The sequence below is a fragment of the Herpailurus yagouaroundi genome, unplaced genomic scaffold, assembly GCF_014898765.1.
Source record: "Herpailurus yagouaroundi ecotype Mexico unplaced genomic scaffold, PumYag 187, whole genome shotgun sequence".
In the NCBI taxonomy this organism is placed as follows: Eukaryota; Metazoa; Chordata; class Mammalia; order Carnivora; family Felidae; genus Herpailurus; species Herpailurus yagouaroundi.
The window spans coordinates 4,985,341-5,009,256 of record NW_024412418.1 but is presented as its reverse complement, the minus strand read 5'-3'; the positions used below and the strand labels follow the sequence as shown (position 1 = coordinate 5,009,256).

General features: G+C 37.4%; 2 protein-coding genes across 2 annotated transcripts; one reads left to right on the top strand and one right to left on the bottom strand.

Moving 5' to 3' along the window:
• Nucleotides 1-12,063: 12,063 nt before the first annotated feature.
• On the top strand, nucleotides 12,064-13,017 carry LOC121043833 (olfactory receptor 5I1-like). The gene has a single exon (XM_040495833.1). The coding sequence runs from the start codon at nucleotides 12,082-12,084 to the stop codon at nucleotides 13,015-13,017; it is 936 nt and encodes a 311-aa protein (XP_040351767.1). The 5' UTR covers nucleotides 12,064-12,081.
• A 5,209-nt stretch (nucleotides 13,018-18,226) lies between these two features.
• Nucleotides 18,227-19,150, bottom strand: LOC121043832 (olfactory receptor 5W2-like). Its single transcript, XM_040495832.1, has one exon. The coding sequence runs from the start codon at nucleotides 19,148-19,150 to the stop codon at nucleotides 18,227-18,229; it is 924 nt and encodes a 307-aa protein (XP_040351766.1).
• Nucleotides 19,151-23,916: the final 4,766 nt, after the last annotated feature.

Below are 23,916 nucleotides of genomic sequence, written 5' to 3'. Positions count from 1 at the left end.
TGTTGGGATCTAGATTACCTTTTGAAAAACTATTTTCTTAACTAGACATCAGATATTTAATGAGGGGCTGGTTTTGGGTGGATGTGAATGAAAAGTAAACTAGGTAAAAAATTTATGAGTAGGGGGACTATGCATGCTTTTTTTTTTTCCACTTGCTTGTCTTATTAAGCCATATATTATCTGTTTTATGGATGATTCAAATGCACCTGGTAATGTTGCTGCTCTCCTCAATCTCTAATTGCTTTGAGTGGGTTTGGGAGGCCTTGTTAGACTCTGTTTCTTGGCTTGAGAACAAATCAATATATTTCTAACAAAGTGCACATAGAAAGACAAGTCTTTTCATCATCGTTAAAGCATGCAACCTTTTTCATTAGACTTTAATTTTTCTAGGGAATGCACACACATCTGTCTCATGACCTATGTATTTTAGTGAACATTTGGAGTAAATTTCTGTGTAATATTTTTAGTCATTTTTTAAATTATTTTTTCCATTGCCATATTATACTTTCAGAAGTTTTAAAGTTTCTTTTAAGGGTATTAAGAAGCACAAAGTTCCAGTCATAAAATTTAAGTCATGGGATGAAAAATACAGCATAGGAAATACAGTCAATAATTTGTAATAATGTTGTGTGGTAACAGATGATAACCAAACTTACCATGGTGAGTCTTGTGTAATGTATAGAATTGTTGAATCACTATGTTGTACCACTGAAAATAATATAACATTGTATGTCAAGTATACTTCGATAAAATAATAAGTTAAAAAAACTGTCTCTTCTACAAAATAGAGACAATACTATAATTTTCTAATAAACTTTCCATGAAAATTAAATTATGTCTCTTAAATTATTAGCATTATATATGATATATTATAAATGATTAATAAATTATTTGTTGATATTACTATGGTTATTTTTAGTTTTACCTTTTATTCTCCATTCTATATTTTAATCCTTGATTAGATAAGTAGATTATGTATCTGATGCCTTACTTTTCTTAAGTTTCTGTGTTCTTACTAATGTTTTCTTTTGCCTTATATTATTTTAGGCATTTACTCTTTTTTCAAATCTATTATATCCTAAACCTATTGATTGCATTTGTTTCCCATGGCTTCTGGGAAAAAAAAGAAAGAGGACTATAAATTTGGTGGCTTCAAACAATAGACTTTATCATCTTATAGGTTGTGAGGGCAGAAATTTGACATCACTGTTACTGGGCCAAAATCAAGGTGCCAAGAAAGCCATATACCTTTAGGAGCTTTTTGGGGACAATGCTTTCTTCAACTCTTGCAGTTTCTGGTGGCCGCAAGCATTCTTTGACTTGGGGTTGTATTACTTCAACCTTCAAGGCTGGTATCTTCAATTATCTTTGCTCTCTATCTTTATTACTCTTGTGTGTGTGTGTGTGTGTGTGTGTGTGTGTGTGTGTGTGTGTGTTTATGAAAGAGACTGACTCTCTGAGGTCACCTGTGAAGGCATTTACAACTCACTCAGGTAATCAGGGATAATCTCCTCATCTCAAAATCCTTAGCCTAATCACATCTGCAAATGACCTTCTCCCAAACAAGGTGGCATTTGCAGGTCCCAGGGATTAGAGCTTGACATATTAAAAAAATGTCCATTTTCAAATTTAAGACATCCACCTTTTAAAGGCCAAAGTATAATGTACTTTTCCTGTGTTCCTACAATGTTAACACTCCCTTTGTTTTCTTACTTTCTTAAGATTTCATTTTATATTTGTTATTGACTATATTTTTATTGGACTTGCTAATTTAAACATAATATAGGTCTTTGTTGCTTAAGTGAAACAGGATGGAGCCAGTTTCAGATCCTGAAGAGTGATTTTGAGGAAGATGCTTACTCTTGCTTAACCTTGAGTCTCTCAACTATAAACTGAAGACAAGTTGCCTGACTCAGAGTTATCACTGAACTTAAACATAATAACAAAACTGCAAAGACCTGGCTCATAAAATGTACTCCTAAGGCTTCTTAAAAAGATATCCTTGAGGGTAAGAGTTACTTAGAAATATCCCAGTATTCCTGGCAAAGACAGCTACTCATTATTTCTTTGTAATTGATGAATATATAATGACCAAAAATGGAGTTATATATTGTGCATATGATAAAAATATGGCTCCATATTGCTTTTTTTTTTAAATATTTCTTTTTTTTTTATTTTTTTTTCAACGTTTATTTATTTTTGAGACAGAGAGAGACAGAGCATGAACGGGCGAGGGGCAGAGAGAGAGGGAGACACAGAATGGGAAACAGGCTCCAGGCTCTGAGCCATCAGCCCAGAGCCCGACGCGGGGCTCGAACTCACGGACCGCGAGATCGTGACCTGGCTGAAGTCGGACGCTTAACCGACTGCGCCACCCAGGCGCCCCTCCATATTGCTTTTTAAATGTTGTAAATGGAGTGAGATTTCCCACCTCACCCATGAGACTTGGGCTTTAAGATAAAGGTAAGAGAAAAACATCTTTCACCTTTTGTCTTCCAACCAGAACAGGGTTTCTCCACGTTGGCACTATTGGCCTTTCTCTCTAGATAATTCTGTGCTATAAGGGTCTGGTCTGTATATTATGGGATGTTTTGCAGCATCCCTGACCTCTACTCATTGGTTACCTTTACCACCTTTCCCTACCTTTGTGATAGACAAAAAGTCTCCCGACATTGTCCAATTTCACCTAGAGAGACAGCCACTTGAGCCAGGAGTCACAGGACTAGCAGGCTTCAGTATGTAAGAGCTCCAGTCTCTTCAGAGGGACCCTCGATATTGAGCTTTTGTGTGTTTAAAAAGCCTTTTTGGTTAGCCAGAAGCTCACATTTTACCCAGTTACTACTCTGATCTCTCTTCTGAATCTGCAATGTTCCTTTCAGAGACCTTGGGTTTTAGGGTCTCAGAGACACAGAATAACTTTAATCTGGGCTTGAATAGTTACTGGTCTCCATATCCTACTACGACACAGGTGCACTTTTCATATGGAGAGGCTGATTGTTTTGTTCTTTGAAAAAAAGAAAGAAAGAAAGAAAGAAAGAAAGAAAGAAAGAAAGAGAAAGTTTCATTTACATTCAGCTTCACAAAAAAATTTAAATATCAGGTTTCTTTTTCCCTCCCAAGGTTACTTCATAGATAACATCCGCAATTGTCTGGGAATAATTGAGGAACACTGAGTGCTCCTCAAATCTGAAAAGCAACTACACAAAAGTTTCTTTTCTATTTCTTTATGTGGTTTTATTTTATTTATATAATCTGATCACTCCCTTACTTGCAAACTATAAGAGTTGATATGTAATTTTCATTCTCTTACTATTTGCATCTCAATTTTCCGGTGGGGACCCAAACTCTTCTATTCTTAGTTGGCCTCTGTCCTTGCAAGGTTGATTTGCAACTCTCTTGGGAGCTTTTTAGGTATAATTTGAGGCCAGCGCCATTATTTGGAGGGCAGGGAGAGACTGGAAGGAAGAGGCAGGTCACTCCAGGTTGATAGGTACCAGTTTTGATAATCAAAGGGAACTTATATATGAAGCTTGTCTTGGGCAGTAGCAAGACAAAATGGATCCCTGCACCCACCCACCAAATCTTAAAAGTTTATAAAAAGATCTTAACTGGGTTCAGTCACATATACCATGCAGGTGTTCTTAACACTACATCACTAACTCAAGGCTGGGTCCTTGGAGCAGCCTCCGGTAGTGGGAAAGGCAGGCAAGACATACATTTCAAGGACAAGGGAGGGGGTGAGAAGCCTCTGAGTACCTGAGTCTAACTCATCAGTCATTCAGTAGTCACGTTTTTTGTTGTTGTTTTTAATTAATTAATCAACTAATTAATTAAAAATTAATTAACTAATCAGTTAATTAATATCCAAGTTAGCATATAATGCAATAATGATTTCAGGAGTAGATTCCAGTGATTCATTCCCTATGTATAACACCCAGTGCCCATCCCAAGTGTCTTCCTTAATGCCATTTGCCCATTCAGCCCATCCCCCCACCCACAACTCCTCCAGCAACCCTCAGTTTGTTCTCTGTATTTAAAAGTCTCTTATGTTCTGTCCTCCTCCTTGTTTTTACATTATTTTTGCTTCCCTTCCTTTATGTTCATCTGTAATGTATCTTAAATTCCATGTATGAGTGAAGTCATATGATATTTGTCTTTCTCTGACTAATTTCCCTTAACATAATACCCTCTAGTTCCATCCACTCAGTTGCAAATGGCAAGATTTCATTCATTCATTCCCGAGTAATACTCCATTGTATATATATACCACATCTTTATCCATTCATCCATCGATGGACATTTGGGCTCTTTCCATACTTTGGCTATTGTCGATAGAACTGCTATAAACTTTGGGACTCATGTGCCCCTTTGAAACAGCACACCTGTATCCATTGGATAAATACCTAGTAGTGCAATTGCTGAGTCATAGGGTAGTTCTATTTTTAACTTTTTGAGGAACCTCCATACTGTTTCACAAAGTGGCTGTACCAGTTTGCATTCCCAACAGCAGTGCAAAAAAAGTCCTCTTTCTCCGCATCCTTGCCAACATCTGTTGTTGCCTGAGTTGTTAATTTTAGCCATTCTAACTGGCGTGAGGTGGTATCTCATTGTGGTTTTAATTGTGGTATTTCCCTAATGATGAGTGATGTTGAGCATTTTTTCATGTCTGTTAGCCATTGGGATGTCTTCTTTGGAGAAGTGTCTGTTCATATCGTTTGCCCATTTCTTCACTGATTATTTGTTTTGTGAGTGTTAAGTTTGATAAGTGTATTGGATATTTCATTTGTGAATATCTTCTCCCATTTCATAGGCTGCCTTTTACTTTTGCTGATTGTTTCCTTTGCTGTGCAGAAGCTTTCACATCTTTTTGATGATGTTCCCCAGCATTCAGCCAATGGGATTTGAGGAAGTGTTAATGGCCAGTAATCAAGAAATGCAGTGACTGGTTTCTGAGTGGATTGGTTCGTGTGAGTGGTTAGTGAGCTAATAACTTAACTGAGGTTCTGTTAGAAATGGATCTTCTTTTTGTTGATATAAATCTTCTGGGCATATAGAAGTTCAAAGCTGCTTATAGTTCTCTTTGCCAAAATACCAAGATGTATATATACAGATCTAGCCTTATCTTTCTTCATGAGGCAACACATTCTTTCTAAATCTCATTTTCAGGTCTACAATTATGCCGCACACTTTCCAAACTTTGTGTAATTGTTTATGTTCTTTCTTTTATCATCTCTTATTCACTATTCTGTAATTGACAAAATTCTTAAATGTGCAGTTTAAGTTATCTTTCTTCTTTCTGTTTTGTACCCAAAACACTGTCTGGTACACATATTTACAGAGTAGATGTATTTATTAAAGAAATTCTCTGAGCTATTCTGGCCTTGGATGGCCAGAATCTCACTTGCACATAGATGCACACTTAGCACATATCAGAGTCATTAACTTCAGTCATAATTGGTTTTCCACTGACATTTGACTTTAAGGTCTTCTAATTTTCAACAGCTAGATAGAAATATTCTTGCTTCTTTCCAGTTATTCTTGCTTCACATAGAATAATACTCTGATAGCTGTTTGATAAATTGCTTTGAGCTGGTTAAATCAGACGAAAAATAACGTATTCTAATTTTATATAATAATCTATCATTTCATTGGGGCGCCTGGGTGGCTCAGTCGATTGAGCACCTGACTTCGGCTCAGGTTATGATCTCGCAGTCTATGAGTTCAAGCCCTGCGTCCGGCTCTGTGCTGACAGCTCAGAGCCTGGAGCCTGCTTTAGATTCTGTGTCTCCTTCTCTCTCTGCCCCCAACCCCCCTCCCACCCCCCTGCTCATGCTCTGTCTCTCTCTGTCAAAAATAAATAAACATTAAAAAAATTAAAAAAATAATAATCTACCATTTCAAAACTAAAAAATATAGTTTTCTTTGACATATCTTCAAGTTATAGAAAAACACATTACATCATTTCATTTTGTGTTTTTGAGTTAAACAATTCCTCAGTAGAACTGTTTAATTGCTCACATATCTTTTCCCACTGGGATTTGGATATCAGAGTGTGTGTTCCTGGGATACTAAATGAGATCTGAAAGCTAATCTCAGAAGACTCAAGGCAAAATATAAAAGGTGTTGCATTATCCTAAGGAAACACTGCCTTCCTAAGGGAGGCCCAGATTTCTTATATGGACATAAAAGGCCTGTACACATGGATTATGGAAAATCTTGCAATGGATTGTTTTTTTAATATTGTCAAACTGTCCATAACTGTCAAAGCTGATTTTTCCAGTGAAAAATGAACTGATGCTGACAACAGAGTAGTAAGGTAAATGAAAGAAAGATAGTGATCTGGTAAGTGTTCTTCACATAATCCTGGGACATCAGAGTTGGGCAGGATTTCAAGTGCTCATCTTCATAAAATCGTTTATTTTACACACAGAAAACTGATGTTTTGAGAAGACACATGCTTATAATTTTTTAAAATGTTTTATTTATTTTTGAGACAGAAAGACACAGTATGAACGGGGAAGGGGCACAGAGACAGGGAGACACAGAATCCGAAGCAGGCTCCAGACTCTGAACTGTCAGCACAGAGCCTGATGCGGGCCTCAACCCCACGAACTGTGAGATCACGACCTGAGCCAAAGTCGGATGTTTAGCTGACTGAGCCACTGAGGTGCCCAGAGAAGACACCTGCTTAGAATAACACAGGTTTTATTTCTCAAGGTATTTCCAGCAAAAGCAACATTACCACCACCACCAACAACAAAAAAATCACATTTAATAGATGATATTCTTAAGACAATCTTCAGCATTATTGGACTCTGATTAGAAACCTAACTATAAACACAGCTCTCATTGCTTCTTATTTTTTTTTAAGTTGAGCAGACTGAAGTATAAATTGAGGCTAATGCATTTGTAGGTCATACTATTTATTCTATCCTGTAGTCATGTGTTCATATGAACAATTGTCAATACACAGGTGACAGGACTGGGGTAGGATTAGGGGAGTGGCTTTGAGGCAACAGAAAAATGCTTTACAAAGTTAGTGACTAGCGCTCAATACAGAGCTTTGACTGTCAGAATATACTATTTTACTAAACTCTTTTCGAAGCCCCCAATTTCATCCTCACCTACCAATTGCATTGAAGAGCAGATTTTTTGGTTCCTCTTTGGACGCTTCTGACTCTTTTATATCTTCTATTCCTTTCCCCTTCTATTGTTCCATTTGACATTTATATTTCCTTTCCTGAAAGTCTTTTTAATCTGAACATATATAACATCCTTGAAAGATCATTGTAAGAAAATATTCTCTATAAAAATTAATTTCTTCATTACCTTTGATTCTGTGATTAGAAATAAAGGATTTGGTAGCAAATAAGTCCATCAAAAAGTGGTTCTTCTCCATGGCTCAGACCCCCAACCTTATTTTAGCATTGGCCTTAAAGATGAGCCTCTTTTTTTCATGCCTACTTTTTGGTAGTCATTCTTCATAGATACCAAAAGAGGGCATGACATAATAAAGAAACATTTCATCCACGTTTGCCTTCTAGCCACTGGCTCTAATTTTATCCCTTTTGCCTTCACAGTGGTGGCCATTGTTCCACTTTTAGGTCAATTGACAATCTTATCTCTCATATTTGTAGACAGGAACAGATGAGCTGTCATTCAATGAGAGTTGATATTTTCTAAGGAGGATGCCATATGTATTTCAGGAAGGGAGAACTCCAAAGAGTTGACTAGTAGCTCAGAGATAAGCACTTTCTCCAATTAACACTTTTTTTTTTTAAAGCAAAGTGTTTGGAGTGAGATACAGTATATGAGATAAAAATGGGAATATATGTGAACACTGAAGGTATTTCAATGCTGAGCTTGTAGGGGACAAGGAATATTTAAGTGTACGAAGAAGACTATGTAACACAAAATCTATTTTATACAGGTAATTCTTACAGTGGCTTATGAATTCATTTTGTAGCGTGTTTGAAAGTAGAATGGGAATTGATCGGAGAAAATGAAGCTAATTAGGAAGTTCAACTGAGGAAATTGAGGGATGGCATTACATAATGGAGTGTCAATGATGATAAGAAGGAAATGTTTCTGGGGCACCTGGGTGGCTCAGTCGGTTGAGCATCCAAATTTGGCTCAGGTCATGAGCCCATGGTCTGTTCGTTTGAGCCCTGCATCCAGCTCAGTGCTGACAGCTCAGAGCCTGGAACCTTCTTCAGATTCTGTGTCTAGTCCTCTCTCTGCCCCTCCACCACTCGCCCTCTGTCTCTGCCTCTCTCTCAAAAATAAATAAACATTAAATTTTATTTTTTAAAAAAGAAGGAAACATTGGATATTTGCCACGTTTTGCAGATTGTATCAATGGTTCTTCTTTGGCTTTGGGTAAGAGGAGGTATCTTACTTGGACTAGCAGTGGAAGTGGCAGATATATATTCAAGACAGGAATCATAGAATAGTCATATGTTGTAGGAAACAATAGTAATTAAATATAGTTTTTGGCACACTGAAATGTACATGTCACTCTTTGTTAGGTCACTCTGAGTCGGACAGATGCCCATGTGAAAGTTATCACTGTCTATTTGGTACTGTAAGGAAAGGCACAGAATTATGTTGGGAGAGTGTACATAGCGAAGAGAGAAGTAGGTTGAGAAGGAAGCCCTAGGAAAGTGCCACTGTGCATGAAGGAGGCTGAATAGGGGCAAATTGACATTAGGAATGAAATCAAGAGAGGCGTACAAAAGCCAAGAGAGGAAGGTATTTTAAGATGAAAGGAGAGGTTGGGGCACCTGGGTAGCTCAGCAAGTTGAGTGTCTGCCATTAGGTCAGGTCATGATATCACAGTTTGTGAGTTTAAGCCCTGCATCAGGGTCTCTGCTGTCTGTGCAGAGCCCACTTCAGATCCTCTGTCCCCCTCGCTCTCTACCCCTCCGCCACTCACACTCTATCAAAAATGAATAAACATGATTTAAAAAAAGAAGAAAGGAGATGTCAAAGGTATTACATGAAATAGAGAAATAAATTTCATTACCTACTGAAAAATCTTTGACTTTGACAAATAGGACATAGTTTGGAATTGAAACAAAAAGGGTTTTAAGTCATTGGGATAAAAATCTTATGTGAGTAGGCTGAAGTGAGAAAGTAGAAACCAGTGTAGACACTTATAAGAAAACCTTGAAATAAGATGAAAGAAAATAAATGGAAGTAGATACAGAGTAATATTTTTAAAGGTGACATTGACTTCAATGTTATGTGCTGCAAGGTTATGAAGGAAAGATTAGTAGTAATGGTATAAGTATCTTAATTGATGCAGACATCAGAACTGGGTGCACAGTTGAAGGGATTAACCTCAGAAAATGTGAGGGCATGATATTCCACGAAAGGAAAAGAAAGGAGAGAGGAAGCCATTGATGAATCTAAATGCTTATATCATGACTTGATGAGAAAGTTGAGCATATACTTCCTTGCTATCGGATCTTTTTCTCTACAAGACAGAAATCATTTTCTGGTAGTGAGAAGAAGAGACCCAAAAAGAGAATGAGACCTAAAAAGAATTATGAAGGTTTGCAATAGAGATTAAATGAAGGAAATAACTGTATGCTATGAAAAGTTAAACAACAATTTTATGAATTATATATACATATATGTAAATATAACTTAAAATCGTGACTTTTAGCCTAACACCTTCCAGTTCCATCCACGTTGTTGCAAATGGCAGGATTTCAGTCTTTCTCATTGCCAAGTAGTATTCCATTGTTTATATGTCCCACATCTTCTTCGTCCATTCATCAGTTGATGGGCTTTTAGGCTCTTTTCATAATTTGGCTATTGTTCAAAGTGCTGCTATAAACATTAGGGTACATATACCCCTATGAGTCAGCACTCCTGTAGCCTTTGGATAAATTCCTAGTAGTGCTATTGCTGGGTCATACGGTAGATCTATTTTCAATTTTTTGAGGAAGCTCCACACTGTTTTCCAGAGTGGCTGCACCAGTTTGCATTCCCACCAATGGTGCAAGAGGGTTCCTGTTTCTCCACATCTGCCAAAATCTGTTGTTTCCTGAGATGTTAATTTTATCCACTCTGACTAGTGTGAGGTGGTATCTTAATGTGGTTTTGATTTGTATTTCCCTGATGATGAGTGATGTTGAACATCTTTTCATGTGTCTGTTGGCTATGTGGATGTCTTCTTTGGAAAAGATTATTATTTTTTTTTTCAGTCAGAGAAAGACAGATATCATATGTTTTCACTTTTATGTGGAATCTGAGAAACTTAACAGAAGACCATGAGGGAAGGGAAGGAGAAAAAATAGTTCCAAACAGAGAGGGACACAAACCATAAGAGACTCTTAAATACAGAGAACAAACTGAGGGTTTATGGCCAGGGGGATTGAAGGAGTGGGGAAAATGGATGGTGGGCATTGAGGAGGGCACTTGCTGGGATAAGCACTGGGTGTTGTATGTAAGCGATGAATCATGGGAATCTACCCCCAAAACCAAGAACATTCTGTATACCCGGTATGTTAGCTAACTTGATGATATATTAACAGATTGTGACTTTTATACAAATATAAAATGAAACTTTCAGTGATTTTACTTCATCATTCATTCCCTAAGCTGTTCTAATTGGTATAAAAGATAATGCAAAGAATTATAGATCAAGAATTCATCATTAAGCAGGGCATTTAAGATGAACATGGCTGTTATATATAAAGTGATGAATCACTGAATTCTACCCTGAACACTTTACCATGTATATTAACTAACTAGAACTTAAATTAAAACTTGAAAAAAATTCACAAATAAATATACAAATAGACTAAAAACTGGCTATTTCCATAGAAAAGAGGGAAATCCATTATCTCTACACTCGACAAAATGCACATGTCCGTAGACAAGTATTGTGTTGCTATCAGTTCTCTGCGACTTACAGATTTCTAAACTAGAGTAAGGTCAGTCAAAGGCAAAAAGATAGAAAGGTAAGGAGAGTGATCCTTTTTTCAACATCTTTTACAATTATTCCTGGCAGAGGGCATGGACACATTCCTGGATATCATTATCATCTTCCCTGGATTGAATTTAATAAATCTGTAGGCATGAGAATTTCTCTAGCTATGTTCTGTAGCTTGAATTCCAGAAAAGGAAAACAGACATCTGGATCGACTCAGAATTGCCAGGCTGCCAGATTTAGAACCGTGAAGGAACAAGATGGTGAGGATACGGAGACTGTGGAAGGAAATTCACTTAACACTTACAATTTGATTATAAGGCACTATCACTGTCATGTCATGGGTGATGAACTGAAGCTCAGTAGTTAAGTGGCCTGACCAAGGTCTCACAACTTCTGAGAGACAGAGCTGGGATTCAGTCACTTGTATGATTAACGCAGAACCTTTCTTCTTTATATCTTATCAGCAGATGTCGAACAACTCTTTGGAGTTTTTTTGTTCCTCAGATGGGCAGCCACAGCTCAAGGTAAGGAACAGAAGTTCTGCTAATCTTCTCATAGAGGGCTTCGGCTGGAATGGCAGTGCTATCTGTTGTGAAAATAAAAACAACACAAACGGGAACAGAGGCTATCCACTCAATTTGCTGTATACCCATGTGGTTTAGCCACTATTACTTGACATTGGTGGAAGATGAGGGAGTTGAAGAATGTATAGCTCAACAACTGATTTGATGGTGATGCCCTTAAATACAGAAAACAATAGCTTTTGAAGTGACAGAGTGTTGATTTAATTAAGAAATTGAAAATCTGCATGTTTGAAATGTATAATACCCTATATCTGTATATATATATATATATATACATATATATATATACACACAGATATATATATATAGATATATATATCTATATATATATATATATCTGAAATGTATATACCCTACCCTAGCTGTAGATATGCCCATGTGTTATCAAGACATGGATTTAGATAACAGTGGATTTAGAATAACTCTTCTATTTGTTTTGTCTGGTTTTTTTTTGTTATTGTTGTTATTTTTAGTGAATGTTGAAGTTATTAATATTGCCATCATTCATCATTATTACTTGTGCCACAACTGCAGAGGTCCGGGGCACTGCAGATGATGGAACTGGAGAACCTCACTGTGAAGACTGAGTTCTTTCTCTTGGGGTTTAGTGAGCATCCAGAACTCTGGAGGGTTCTTTTTGCTGTGTTCCTTTGTATCTACTCTGTTACCTTAATGGGGAACCTAGGGATGATGTCATTAATCATGACCAGTTCCCATTTGCACACCCCTATGTACTTTTTCCTCTGCATACTGTCCTTCGTCGATGTATGCTACTCCTCCGTCATTGCCCCCAAATTACTTGCAGACTTGGTTTCCGAGAAAAAGACCATTTCTTACAAGGGCTGTGCTGCACAGTTATATTTTTTCTGTTCTTTGGTTGACACAGAATCTTTCCTCTTGGCTGCCATGGCTTATGACCGGTACATAGCCATCTGCAACCCACTGCTTTATACTGTTATTATGTCCAAGAGGCTTTGCTGCCAGCTTGTGATTGGAGCATTTTGGGGGGGTACCATGAGCTCAATTATCCACACTACAAATACCTTCCACCTGTCTTTCTGCTCCAAAGAAATTAACCATTTCTTCTGCGATATCTCCCCACTCTTCTCTCTGTCCTGCACTGATACTTACGTGCATGACATTGTTCTGGTAGTTTTTGCTGGTTTAGTGGAAGCTATCTGTCTTCTAACAGTTCTTCTCTCTTATGTCTGCATCATAGCAGCCATTCTTAAAACAGGTTCTGCTGAAGGAAGAAGAAAAGGGTTCTCCACTTGTGCCTCCCATCTGACTGTGGTCACTATTTACCATGGTACCCTTATTTTTATTTATTTGCGCCCCAGCGCTGGTCATTCGCTGGATATTGACAAAGTGACCTCTGTGTTCTATACATTGATTATACCTATGTTGAATCCCTTAATTTACAGTCTGAGGAACAAAGATGTCAAAAATGCCTTTAGGAAAGTGATCAGCAGAAAATTGCTTTCTTAAGAAAGAATGAAATTGAGCCTGATGACTTTTTCAACAATGTCTGTTCTTTGACCTTTGGTTCTCACTGTTGGGAAAGTCAGTTTGATATAGATGTTTCCCAAATCTGTGGGTAATGAGGCCTCAACTACAAAGTAAGGCCAGAGCCTAACATCAGAGCCAGGCCCAGTCACATCACTTGTATTATGTCTATCTCTTTATTATTTTAAAGTTAAAACTTTTAATATGTATTCAAGGAGCAGATTTACCCTTCACATAATATCCTATATTTCATATTCTTACTCCTTTTTCCTCCAATCCTAATTTTTATAATAATTATTCTCAACTTTGGATAAGCCATTAAATGTCACAATCCTCTTTTTCTGAAAGAAACTAAATCCAATTTACTGAGACTATTTTTCAATTAATTTTTATTCCCATGTAAATGTGTGCATTGCAGCTTAGCTGTCTAATTGTATTCACTCTAAAAAAATCTTCTCTAAATTTTAACTCCTATATGTTTTTTTTCTGATATCTCCTTCAATTACAGATGATACGTCACATCATAAACCTCGTTAGAATCTTAAGTGTGCTTCCTTTGAGACTCTCAGAATTTTCTATATGACATTGTAGCTGTCTGTGTGTGTTTTATCCCTCTACTAGACTTACTCATTTATTATTGTTCCTTATTTGATGCCTTGCCTCTTTATCACAGCATTTTCCCCAGTATAGATACTGAGTAAATGTTATGAAGTCAACATGAGTACATTTGCTATTGGTTGTTTTTTATTTAGATTATACACCTATGGATAAGCAGAAACTATTTCTCTTGCAGTATTTTTTTTTCCTTCTCCAGAGGGCTACTATAAACACACATGACTGTTTCAAGATATTGTTAAGCGTAGTGGCTTATTAAAAAACAATTTGCAAATATCCACAAAGTTAACGTCTGGCTCATAAACTATTTCCTGGAGAATGTATGGTCTGAAATCTCTTGACTGGTAAGCAGAGAGCTGAAGTTCCTGAGGGAGGCTATTCTCTGAGAGCCAGAGATGGGATCAGAAGCCAACAAATGGTGAGGTCTTAGTTAGGTGGGCTGCTGGGACTTGGCTTTTAGACAAGGTGTGGCAGAAAGTTGAAAAAAGTGTTAAACCCAAGGTGAGGTTGAACAGTGGGAGAGAGGGTCAATCAGACAGAAAAGCCTTCTGACAGTGAAAATGCAGTCTGGGTTACAAACAAGGATCACAGTTACATTTACTACAGTGGAAAGGATCTTTGCAAGAGGGTTTTTGTCCATACAGCTCAGTGGTAAGGAAGGGCTCTGGGCAATGTGGGCTGTCAGTAGGGAAGAATGGACTGGAAGCTTGATCACAATGAGAAACAAACACTTCATCCTAAATACTGAGCAGACAATGTTCACCACAGTGTACAGGTTCATCACAGGAAATGCATATTGGTTCTTTTGTCATTAAGTGTATGTTGCCTCATAAACTGTCCTCCCCCCCCCGCACAGAGGGTAGGGAGAGACTGAAGAAAAAGGCAGACCACTCCAGACTGCTAGCTGGAATGTTTAATGAACTGACTTACAAGGCTTGTCTTGGGCAGCCCCAAGAGGAGTAGATTGCCACTCCTGTGCTCCAGGATCTTAAAAGTTTATACAGAAGCCTTAACTAGGCTCAGACATGTAAACCATCTGGGGGCCCTCAACACCACATTGATCTTTAAGTCTATGTCCTTGGAAGAGTTCAAACTGTGGGAATAGTGGGCAGAATGTATATTCCAAGTTCAAGGGAAGGGTGAAGAGCCTCTGATTGAGACCGCAGGTCAACCAGCGATCACATTCTCTCCACCACCTCTTCCAACAATGTCCCATTTCATCCTTGGCCCTTGGGATGGGGCCACGCAGCATAACACAAAATGGGGTATCCTGGGACTAATTACCTAAACTCGTTTCTTGGCAATGTGGGGTTTGAGACTTGGATCAGAAATATAGTTTCAGGCATCTGGCCTGGACATGGGAATAGTGTGGCCAGCCTGGGTAGTCATGAAGAAATCTTTGCTCAGGAGTGAAGGCAACATTAGGAAAAAAAAGCCCCAAGGTGGCTGGGTAGACAGTTCCAAATAGGACCTGCAGCTGTGATGTGCAACTGGAACCCGAATGACCGGGTGAGCAGGCCCTAAAGGGAATAAAGATGGATCCTGCGGACACCAGTTCATGATAGGATGCCATGAATGATACCGTCTTCTCTTTCGACACCAGGTTTTAGTTCCTGAGAGTGAGCTGGTTGACCCTGAATGATCTTAGAAAGTCCCTATCATCCTCAGATAAATAGATATATACCTGGTTATAAAAATATCTATGTCTATATTTATTTACATGCATGTGGCTTTAATATTTACATGTACATGGCTTTAATATTTATATGGTTTATATGTTATATAAACCATGTAAATATGTTTATATGTTTTACATGTATATTTGTATATATGTATATAAATATGTTTATATGTTTTATATGTATGTTTATATGTATATGTTTATATGTTTTATGTTTATATGTTATATATGTATGGGTATACACATACCCATATATATAACATATATATATAACATATAAATATATAAATATATTTTTTTATTTTTATAAATATTTTTATATTTTTATAAATATTTTATATTTTTATAAATATAAAATATTTATAAATATATTTTATAAACATATATATAACATATAATATATGTTACATATATAACATATATATGTATATATATAACATATAAATATATATATAACATATATATAACATATAACATATAAATATTAAAGCCACATACATGTAAATATTAAAGCCATGTTAGGGAGATGAAGAACCTGAGTAACAAACTAATAATCTGTGGTCACACAGGTGACAAGTAAATGACAGCATATAGATGTGAACCAGGTCTGTCTCACTCTGAATTCCAGTTCTTATCTTAACACCTCTCTCCTCTTTACTGTTTTTTAAGAAAATGAAAATAAAACACAAACAAAAACAAAATCCTCATTTCCTGTCCATGGGTAAAGGCTATTAAATTAAAGTCATCTTTAAATGAAAACATAAAGAACAAAGAAATCTCTTTTATTCTGACACACATATGTGAAAGCTGGCCAGGGAATCTAATTTCATGTGACATGAATAAGTTTAATTTTTATAGATACGAATATATTTAATATGTTTTTCACTGAAGTACATTGTGATGGGAAGGAATTTGGACAATGATGGAGAGGTACTGATACATGACATATTCTAAACAACAAATAAATTATTTCAGATTGCAAAGTGAAATGGTCAATAGATAATGAAATACTTTGATTTGTCTTAAAAGTCCATCCAGTCAGGAATGCAAAACTAATAACCTGCTAATAATTTCACCTTTTCAATGTGTTATATATTTTTTTGATTTTTTAATGTTTTCTTTATTTTTGAGAGAAAGACAGAGAATGAATGGGGGAGAGGCAGAGAGAGAGGGAGACACAGAATCAGAAACAGCTGTCAGCACAGAGCCCACAGGGGCCCGAACTCCCAAACCCTGAGATCAGGACCTGAGCAGAAGTTGGACGCCCAACCGACTGAACCACCCAGGTGCCTCTAAATGTGTTATTTAATGCTTATGATATTTTGAGATACATTCAGCCCATTTTATACACTAAAGGAATGAATATATATAAAACAGGAAGAAGATTTAAATGAAAAAGCTTGTAAAACCATGGCCCTCTCCTCCTGGAACCAGAAAAAGGTGCCTCTGTAATTCCTTCTTGACAATAACCTAAAATAAAATGAATCTTGAGCAACACTCCTTACATTTTTCATAAGTGGATTAAGTCTTAATTGACGGCAGTGTAAACAACACATGCAATTAATTAGGTTTTTGGCAAAGGACATAAGATTACCTGACATCCAGCTACCAGCAATGACCATTATTAAAACTGTGTTTATTTGTTTCACAGATAAACAGACAGCCAAAATCATCAATTATTACAAATAGAATTCTATGTAAATTTTACTGCGCCCTTTGTTTTTTTTTTTTTCATTGAACACATGATTAGGTCATTAAATCTTACTTTCAGCTTAAACTGTGTCAATTAGGCATTTTAGTTTTTTAAAAAATTTATTATGATAATGCTATGAACACATTAAGAAAGATGGAGTCCTCTTTCCAGTGGCTTTTGGACAATGTATAGGTCCTTGTCCAACTGTCATTTGTGAATTTTCTGTAAAGTTGTCAACAACACCAGCTCTGTTCTCCAGAGTGAGGGCAGGAAGGGGAATGCACAAGCTGATGTGCACTGGGAGGTGCAGTGTATAATTGGAGCACCTGGTCCTGGGGGTGTCTGCTGAAATAACCAGGCCAGAATGAAGAGGAACGGATGGTCCAAAAAAGATTTTTACATCCCATGATCCGTATCCCTGATGGATATTTCAGCCTAGGCAGAAAAAAAAAAAAAAAAGTTTGTGAAGATTTAATCTAAGATGCACATACTAGAATAATATTAGCAAAGCAAGTGTGTGTGTGTGTGTGTGTGTGTGTGTGTGTGTGTGTGAATTTACAAAGTCTCCTTGCATCAGCTTTGCAGGGGACACTCATTCATTAATTTAATAAATGTTTTAAATGGCATCTGGAGCTGAGCTTTGTAAATAACAGAGTAGAACTCTTGGTGAACAATCCCGGAAAGGGTATTGCATTCACAGAACTTTGAGCTGGGGCAGGATATTTTTAATTTATTCTTATATATTTACTTACTACAGAAATACTTGTGAATGCCATGATGGAACATTTATAGGGTGATACCAGTCCACAGGAAGGGTGCAAACAAACCCAACTTAACTCACAGACATTCCCCTCTGGCTGAACAAGTTTATTGAACTCATCACTTACAAAATACTATAATCTTAAGGAGTTATGTTTAACCGACACAAGGAGAGTAGTTCGCAGGGGCACCCCCATGAACAGAGAAAGTGGGTATAAAAAGATCCTTTTTGCAAACCAGCAATAACCTAGTATTACTCTTTCTTAGTCTGAGAAGAAGGCTAAGATCAATAATGACTCCCCACACTCAATTTAGGTACAATGATAAACGATAGAAAACATCTAGAAGGTTGTATTGGTGAGACTATAGGAATCTATGCCAAAGGATCTGAACTTCAGCTGTCAGAATCTTTTAATAAATACTTTTTGGTGAAAAATCCAACTTCAAGTACTGATTATTTTTTTCAGGGCACCTTTCACATCCTTATTCCGTAAGCTGTAGATCAGTGGGTTTAACATTGGGATGACAACCGTGTAGAACACAGAGGCCATTTTGTCCGTGTCCATAGAGTAACTGGAGCTGGGTCGGAAATACATGAACAGGAGTGTGCCGTGAAATATGGCCACTGCGGTCAAGTGGGAGGCACATGTAGAAAAGGCTTTGCGTCTCCCTTCCGCTGAGTTCATTCTGAGGATGGTCATTATGATGTAGGTGTAGGAGAGGAGGATGGTGATGACGCTGCACCCTACCACACAACCAATGAAAGTGAACATCACTATCTCGTTTATAGATGTATCCGAAGACGAGAGGGACAGCAAGGGTGGGATGTCACAGAAAAAGTGATTGATGATATTGGAATTGCAGAATGCCAATCGAAACGTGCAACCGGTGTGGATTGCTGAATCCACAAATCCCACGATGTAGGCAAGGGCCACGAGCTGGATGCAGATTCTCCTGGACATGGCCATTGTATACAGAAGTGGATTACAGATGGCTGCATACCGGTCGTAAGCCATGACAGCCAACATGAGACACTCCACATCTGCGAAGGCCCCGAAAAAATACAGCTGAATTGCACACGAGTTGTATGGAATCTTCTTTTGCTCAGATAAGAAGCCAGCCAGCATCTTGGGAGAGACAGTGGAGGAGTAGCAGACATCACAGAAAGACAGGTTGCTCAGGAAATAATACATGGGTGTGTGGAGCCTGGAGTCCAGTTTGATCAGCAGGATCATCCCTAGATTGGCAATCATGGTTATGGCATAAACCAGCAGAAAGAACACAAAGAGCCCCTGCTGCACATCTTTTCTTCCAGTAAGTCCTAGGAGTATGAAGTCCGTCATCACAGAGCAGTTCTCAACAGCCATCGCTGAGATCTGGGAATCCCTGGTTGTGAAAGAAGGAAATGGAACCACGATTAACATCATTCTATTATCTTAGTAGTTAAACTGCTGGTCCTTTCTATTTTTCTGTATTCAGGAAAAGAGATGAGCAGTGCCGGAACTGTTTAGGTTAAACAGACTATCCTGGAAATATATACATACCCATACCAATCGATTACATGATAGTGATTATAATATTGCCTGCATTTCAACAGCACTGTACAGAATTTGTAGCACACTTTTCATCCAAATTAAATCATGCTATTTCCACACCACCTATGTAGTTTTTATGATAACTTTTGCTATGTCTAGCTTATAGATTGGAAACAATATCCTCGTAGTTTGAGGCAATAATTCTCACAATAATCCAGGTATTCTCATAAGGTAGCTGTTTTTGTTAAATTTTGCCAACATGAGTTATATCCTGTAATAGAGAAGCATAATTAAGTAAGAGGTGCAGGTGATGAATATATTCCTTTGTTTTGCCTCATCATCCAAGAAAGTGGAGTGGACAGAGGTCTGGTAGTTTCCTGGATGTGACATTCTCCCACAACCCCATTAATTCTATGTTCTATCCAGTCTCAATAAACAAGAGGTAGAGGTAGTTTGTTCCAGGACCCACTGGAGCAAGGCAGATGGTGGTTGCTGGACAATATGGTGGAAGGGTCTCCATGAGCGCTACGGCAGAGTGGATAGACAAGAGTATGCTGAGGCTAACCACGCTCTCCTCGGACAGTTGCTCTTGCTCAGGAGAGAGTAGGAAGAATTTGGGGGACCAAACTGTAGGGATGCTGGATGCTGATCACAGGGACAGGGCAGCAAGAAAGGGAAAATGGTTTAGTGTGTGAGTCCATCTGCCTTAATTTACTATAATCAACAAGATCTATTCACCAACAGGTCAGATGCATAAGTCACATGGTAAAAGTACTCATAAATTCACAGTCTCTAACCTCAGATAGACTCATTTCTGAATTGCACCCACAACCTAATTTTCTAGAAAGTGTAATATTATTTTATTGTTTTCACTGAATGCTCTTGCACAGAATATCTCTGAAATCTGCCTCTCTTTGCTTTAAAAAAGTTGGTGGTGGGGTGCCTGGGTGGCTCAGTCAGTTAAGCATCTGCCTTCGACTCAGGTCATGATCTCGCTGTTCATGGGTTCGAGCCCAGCGTCGGGCTCTGTGCTGACAGCTCAGAGCCTGGAACCTGCCTCAGATTCTGTGTCGCCCTCTCTCTCTGCCTCTCTGCCCTTCTGACATTCTGTCTCTGAATAATAATAATAAATAAACATTAAAAAAAAAGTTGGTGGTCTTTGGGAGGCCAGCAGAAATCTGTGTCTCACAGTTGTATTTTACCCAATGAATGATGTTTGTGCAGTATCATAAGTGACCTCTTCTATTCCATGAGGACATAAGAATAATGGAGATGAAAGACAGAAAATGAATATCTGAATAATGATCTAGTGTTCAGTGTGCATATTTCCAAACTGTTGGCCTCACCTCCTTTAAATACCTGTCCCTGTGGATGTATCAGTTAAAATTGTCTTCCTTTAACAACGAATATATATTTTTTTAATATACAATGTGACAGTAAGAGATTTAAAATAATAAAAAAATGTCCAACTAGCTTGAGAGTCCACGCTCCCATTTTATTGTCGCCCTTGCTATCTGTGTATTTATGCATTTAAGATACATTGATCCAAGTAATTAAAGTTAAAATATTTCATATTCTCCTTTGGTTTTATCACATGCTTTCAGTTGAAAAAGATAAAAAGCTAAACAAATCTAAAGTATAAATTAAAAAAAATATATATATATATATCAGTACCTTCCCCAGAATTACTAACTCTGTTGTACACAGCTCTGTCTGCAGGAGGTTCAGCAAGCATTGTCTCCTGAATGAGCCAGATTATATAGTCATCTCTGTATCTGGTCCCTGGGTGTTGAACACTTGGCCTCTAAGGAATAAGTCACTTAAAAAAATGACATCATTTATCATCTGATATTTCATATAGGCTGCGTGACTGAAAAATACAGACTTCTAAAAAAAGTTCCTTTTGTTCCTCTCTATTATTACTCCTCAATGGTATACTTAATTAGCAAGAGTAAAATGACTCCAGTCAATGAGAATTCCTTATTTCAAGTTTACTACTCTTCATAGAAGCATTTTGTTTAATTCCATAATTTACAAACAAATACCTGCTCACATTTATACATTATAATGTGTATGTGTACACATTATACATATATACATTTACACACATCTACAGACACTCTTCCATAAAAATATTCATAAAATAAAAGTTGTAAAAATAGCCAAACAAAAAAATAAACAAACAGAAAAACTGCCATGATCTCACTGCCTAGGGAAAAGTAGATTTCATTGTCTATATTATTGGATATGTAATTTTTAAGCAAAAATGGCATCAGAACATACATTATATATAACAAAAGTATTATGAATAGAGGCAACGCATTTCTATTAATGGACATTAATTTATTCAAAGGCATTTTTTCCTTTTTACCTTAGTCAGATTTATATTGTTTAGTTATCAACGCATAGTATGATATATTTCATGTATTGATACGCATCCCTGGTTGTCTTTAACAACTTATAATATGACACAGAGATTGGGGCGCCTGGGTGGCTTAGTCAGTTAAGTGTCCAACTTCAGCTCAGGTCATGATCTCACGGCTCCAGAGTTTGACCCCCACGTCAGGCTCTGTGCTGACAGCTCAGAACCTGGAAACTGCTTTGGATTCTGTGTCTCCTCTCTCTCTGCCCCTATCCCTCTAGTGCTCTGTCTCTCTATCTCTCAAAGATAAATAAACATTAAAAAATTTTTAAAAAAGAAGCAATTGAAACCCAGAGGGAATAAGTAAACTTCTATAGTCCCATAGTCATTGAATTTCATTGAATCCATAGGGTTTGCTCACTATAGGTTCCTCGATATAATGCAATGAAGCAAAGCTATCTTAAGGATAACTCTCTTAAGTACTCTTACAGAATGCTGTAGTGTCTTTATGTTAAAGTGACCCTTGAAAACGTACAAATTAATAATGCACAGACTTGCAGCTTTCTGAGAGAGCTGAGAGACCATTAAAGTCTCAATTATCCACCAAGGTAGAATCCAACGACGGATGATTGACAGCAGGAGGGTTACTATGTTGGAGGTAATCTGGTTTATTTATTTAGCTGGGTACTTGATCATTATTAGCATTGATGTGAAGAGAAAGTGATGTGGCAGGTGGCTTCATTGCACAATTGCAGGAAGCAAATAAGAGAGAAAGAAATTGGTTACCCTGGAACTTATATAACATGGTAACTTTGGTGGATAATCATTGTATTGTGATTGAACAACATTTTATCATGTGTGAACAAATCATTGCTGTACACATACAAGCATAGGTGGGATGTGTTTTTTAAACAACCACTGCTAATTGATATTCCATAAAAAGTAAAATAATCATATGTATCACCTGTATTTCTTGAGTCTTAACATCGCTAATTTGATGGGCACACAATCTGCAAGTCCAAAATTTGTGTAAGCAGACAAAAAAAGCAAGATGTGCATGGCATCTACCAGATTGTACGTGTCAGGGCTTCAGGTAGTTTCATATTTCTTCTGAAACCTCACCCGGAGGAAACAGAAACATAGGTTTGGCTCTTTTGACTATTTTTTACTTGTTTTATTTGTTGTTATGGAGTTTCCCCTTGCTTTCCATAAAGCCAGACTACTCTTGAGGCAAAAATTCAATAAAGTCAGTGTGTTTTTAATTTTTGGAAAAGTGATTCTAGTGACAATTGTTAATGCTTCTTCTGAACGTATTGCTACTCTTTGCGTGATATTTCCAATACTGAAACACCAAATGTACTCCTCTGGGACATGTTGTTGACACAAATCTTAAACCACCTAAGGAATTGCCAATAACTTGCCATCCGATGAACTCAAGAAAATGACGCATTTGTGTTACGTGGGCACTTTACTACTGTTCTCTATATCTCTGATGCATATTTGGAGGTTGACGTGGAGCCACCCTCAGTCACCTCTCCTGAGTCCTCTCCATGCTCATTTTCCTGGCAGGTGCTTCCCTGTCTGCAGGGAGGTCAGATCTCCTCAGGCTACATTCTGTTCATACGGGTGCCAAGCTTGAACTTCATAAACATGGCCGTCCCTCCGGACTATGTAGTCTAATCCCAGTCCCCTTTAGGTGGGGAGGATGCGTGGCAATATACTGCACAAAATTGAAAAATATAAATTAATTCCCGAAGGAATTTGTTTGTTAAGACAGAGTGGCTTTCTAGAATTATGAAGGGAAAGACTGAAGGCAAAGTTTAGGATGTCATAGGAAGACAAGTGAGAAAATAATCTGTAACTAAACAATTCCTTTGGTGCCACAGTCACCCCTAAGCATTGCACTACATAGAAACTGTCTACTTATGAACTCCTTCCTTCAGAAAATAGTTTTCTGGCCTGAGTCATGGGCCATTATGAATAATTTCTGTGCATGATACTGGTACCAAGGAAAATTAAGTCTTCCTGCTGGAGGAAACAAGAAAACCAGGAGCTGTGGGTTGCTAACATCTGTATTCTATAAGCAAACAATTCATTTTCAGCAACATATGGGATAATTATTTAATGAAATATTTTCTAAAAGTTGCATTCTTTGTTAATTTTACAGAAGTATCTTGAAAATACTGTATAAAATAAACTGCTAGGGTTTAAAAAAATTTGCAGTTTTCTACAACTG

Bases quoted from the DNA above. Each gene is read 5' to 3' on its own strand.
- LOC121043833 (XM_040495833.1), top strand. From the start codon at position 12,082: ATGATGGAACTGGAGAACCTCACTGTGAAGACTGAGTTCTTTCTCTTG.
- LOC121043832 (XM_040495832.1), bottom strand. From the start codon at position 19,150: ATGGCTGTTGAGAACTGCTCTGTGATGACGGACTTCATACTCCTAGGA.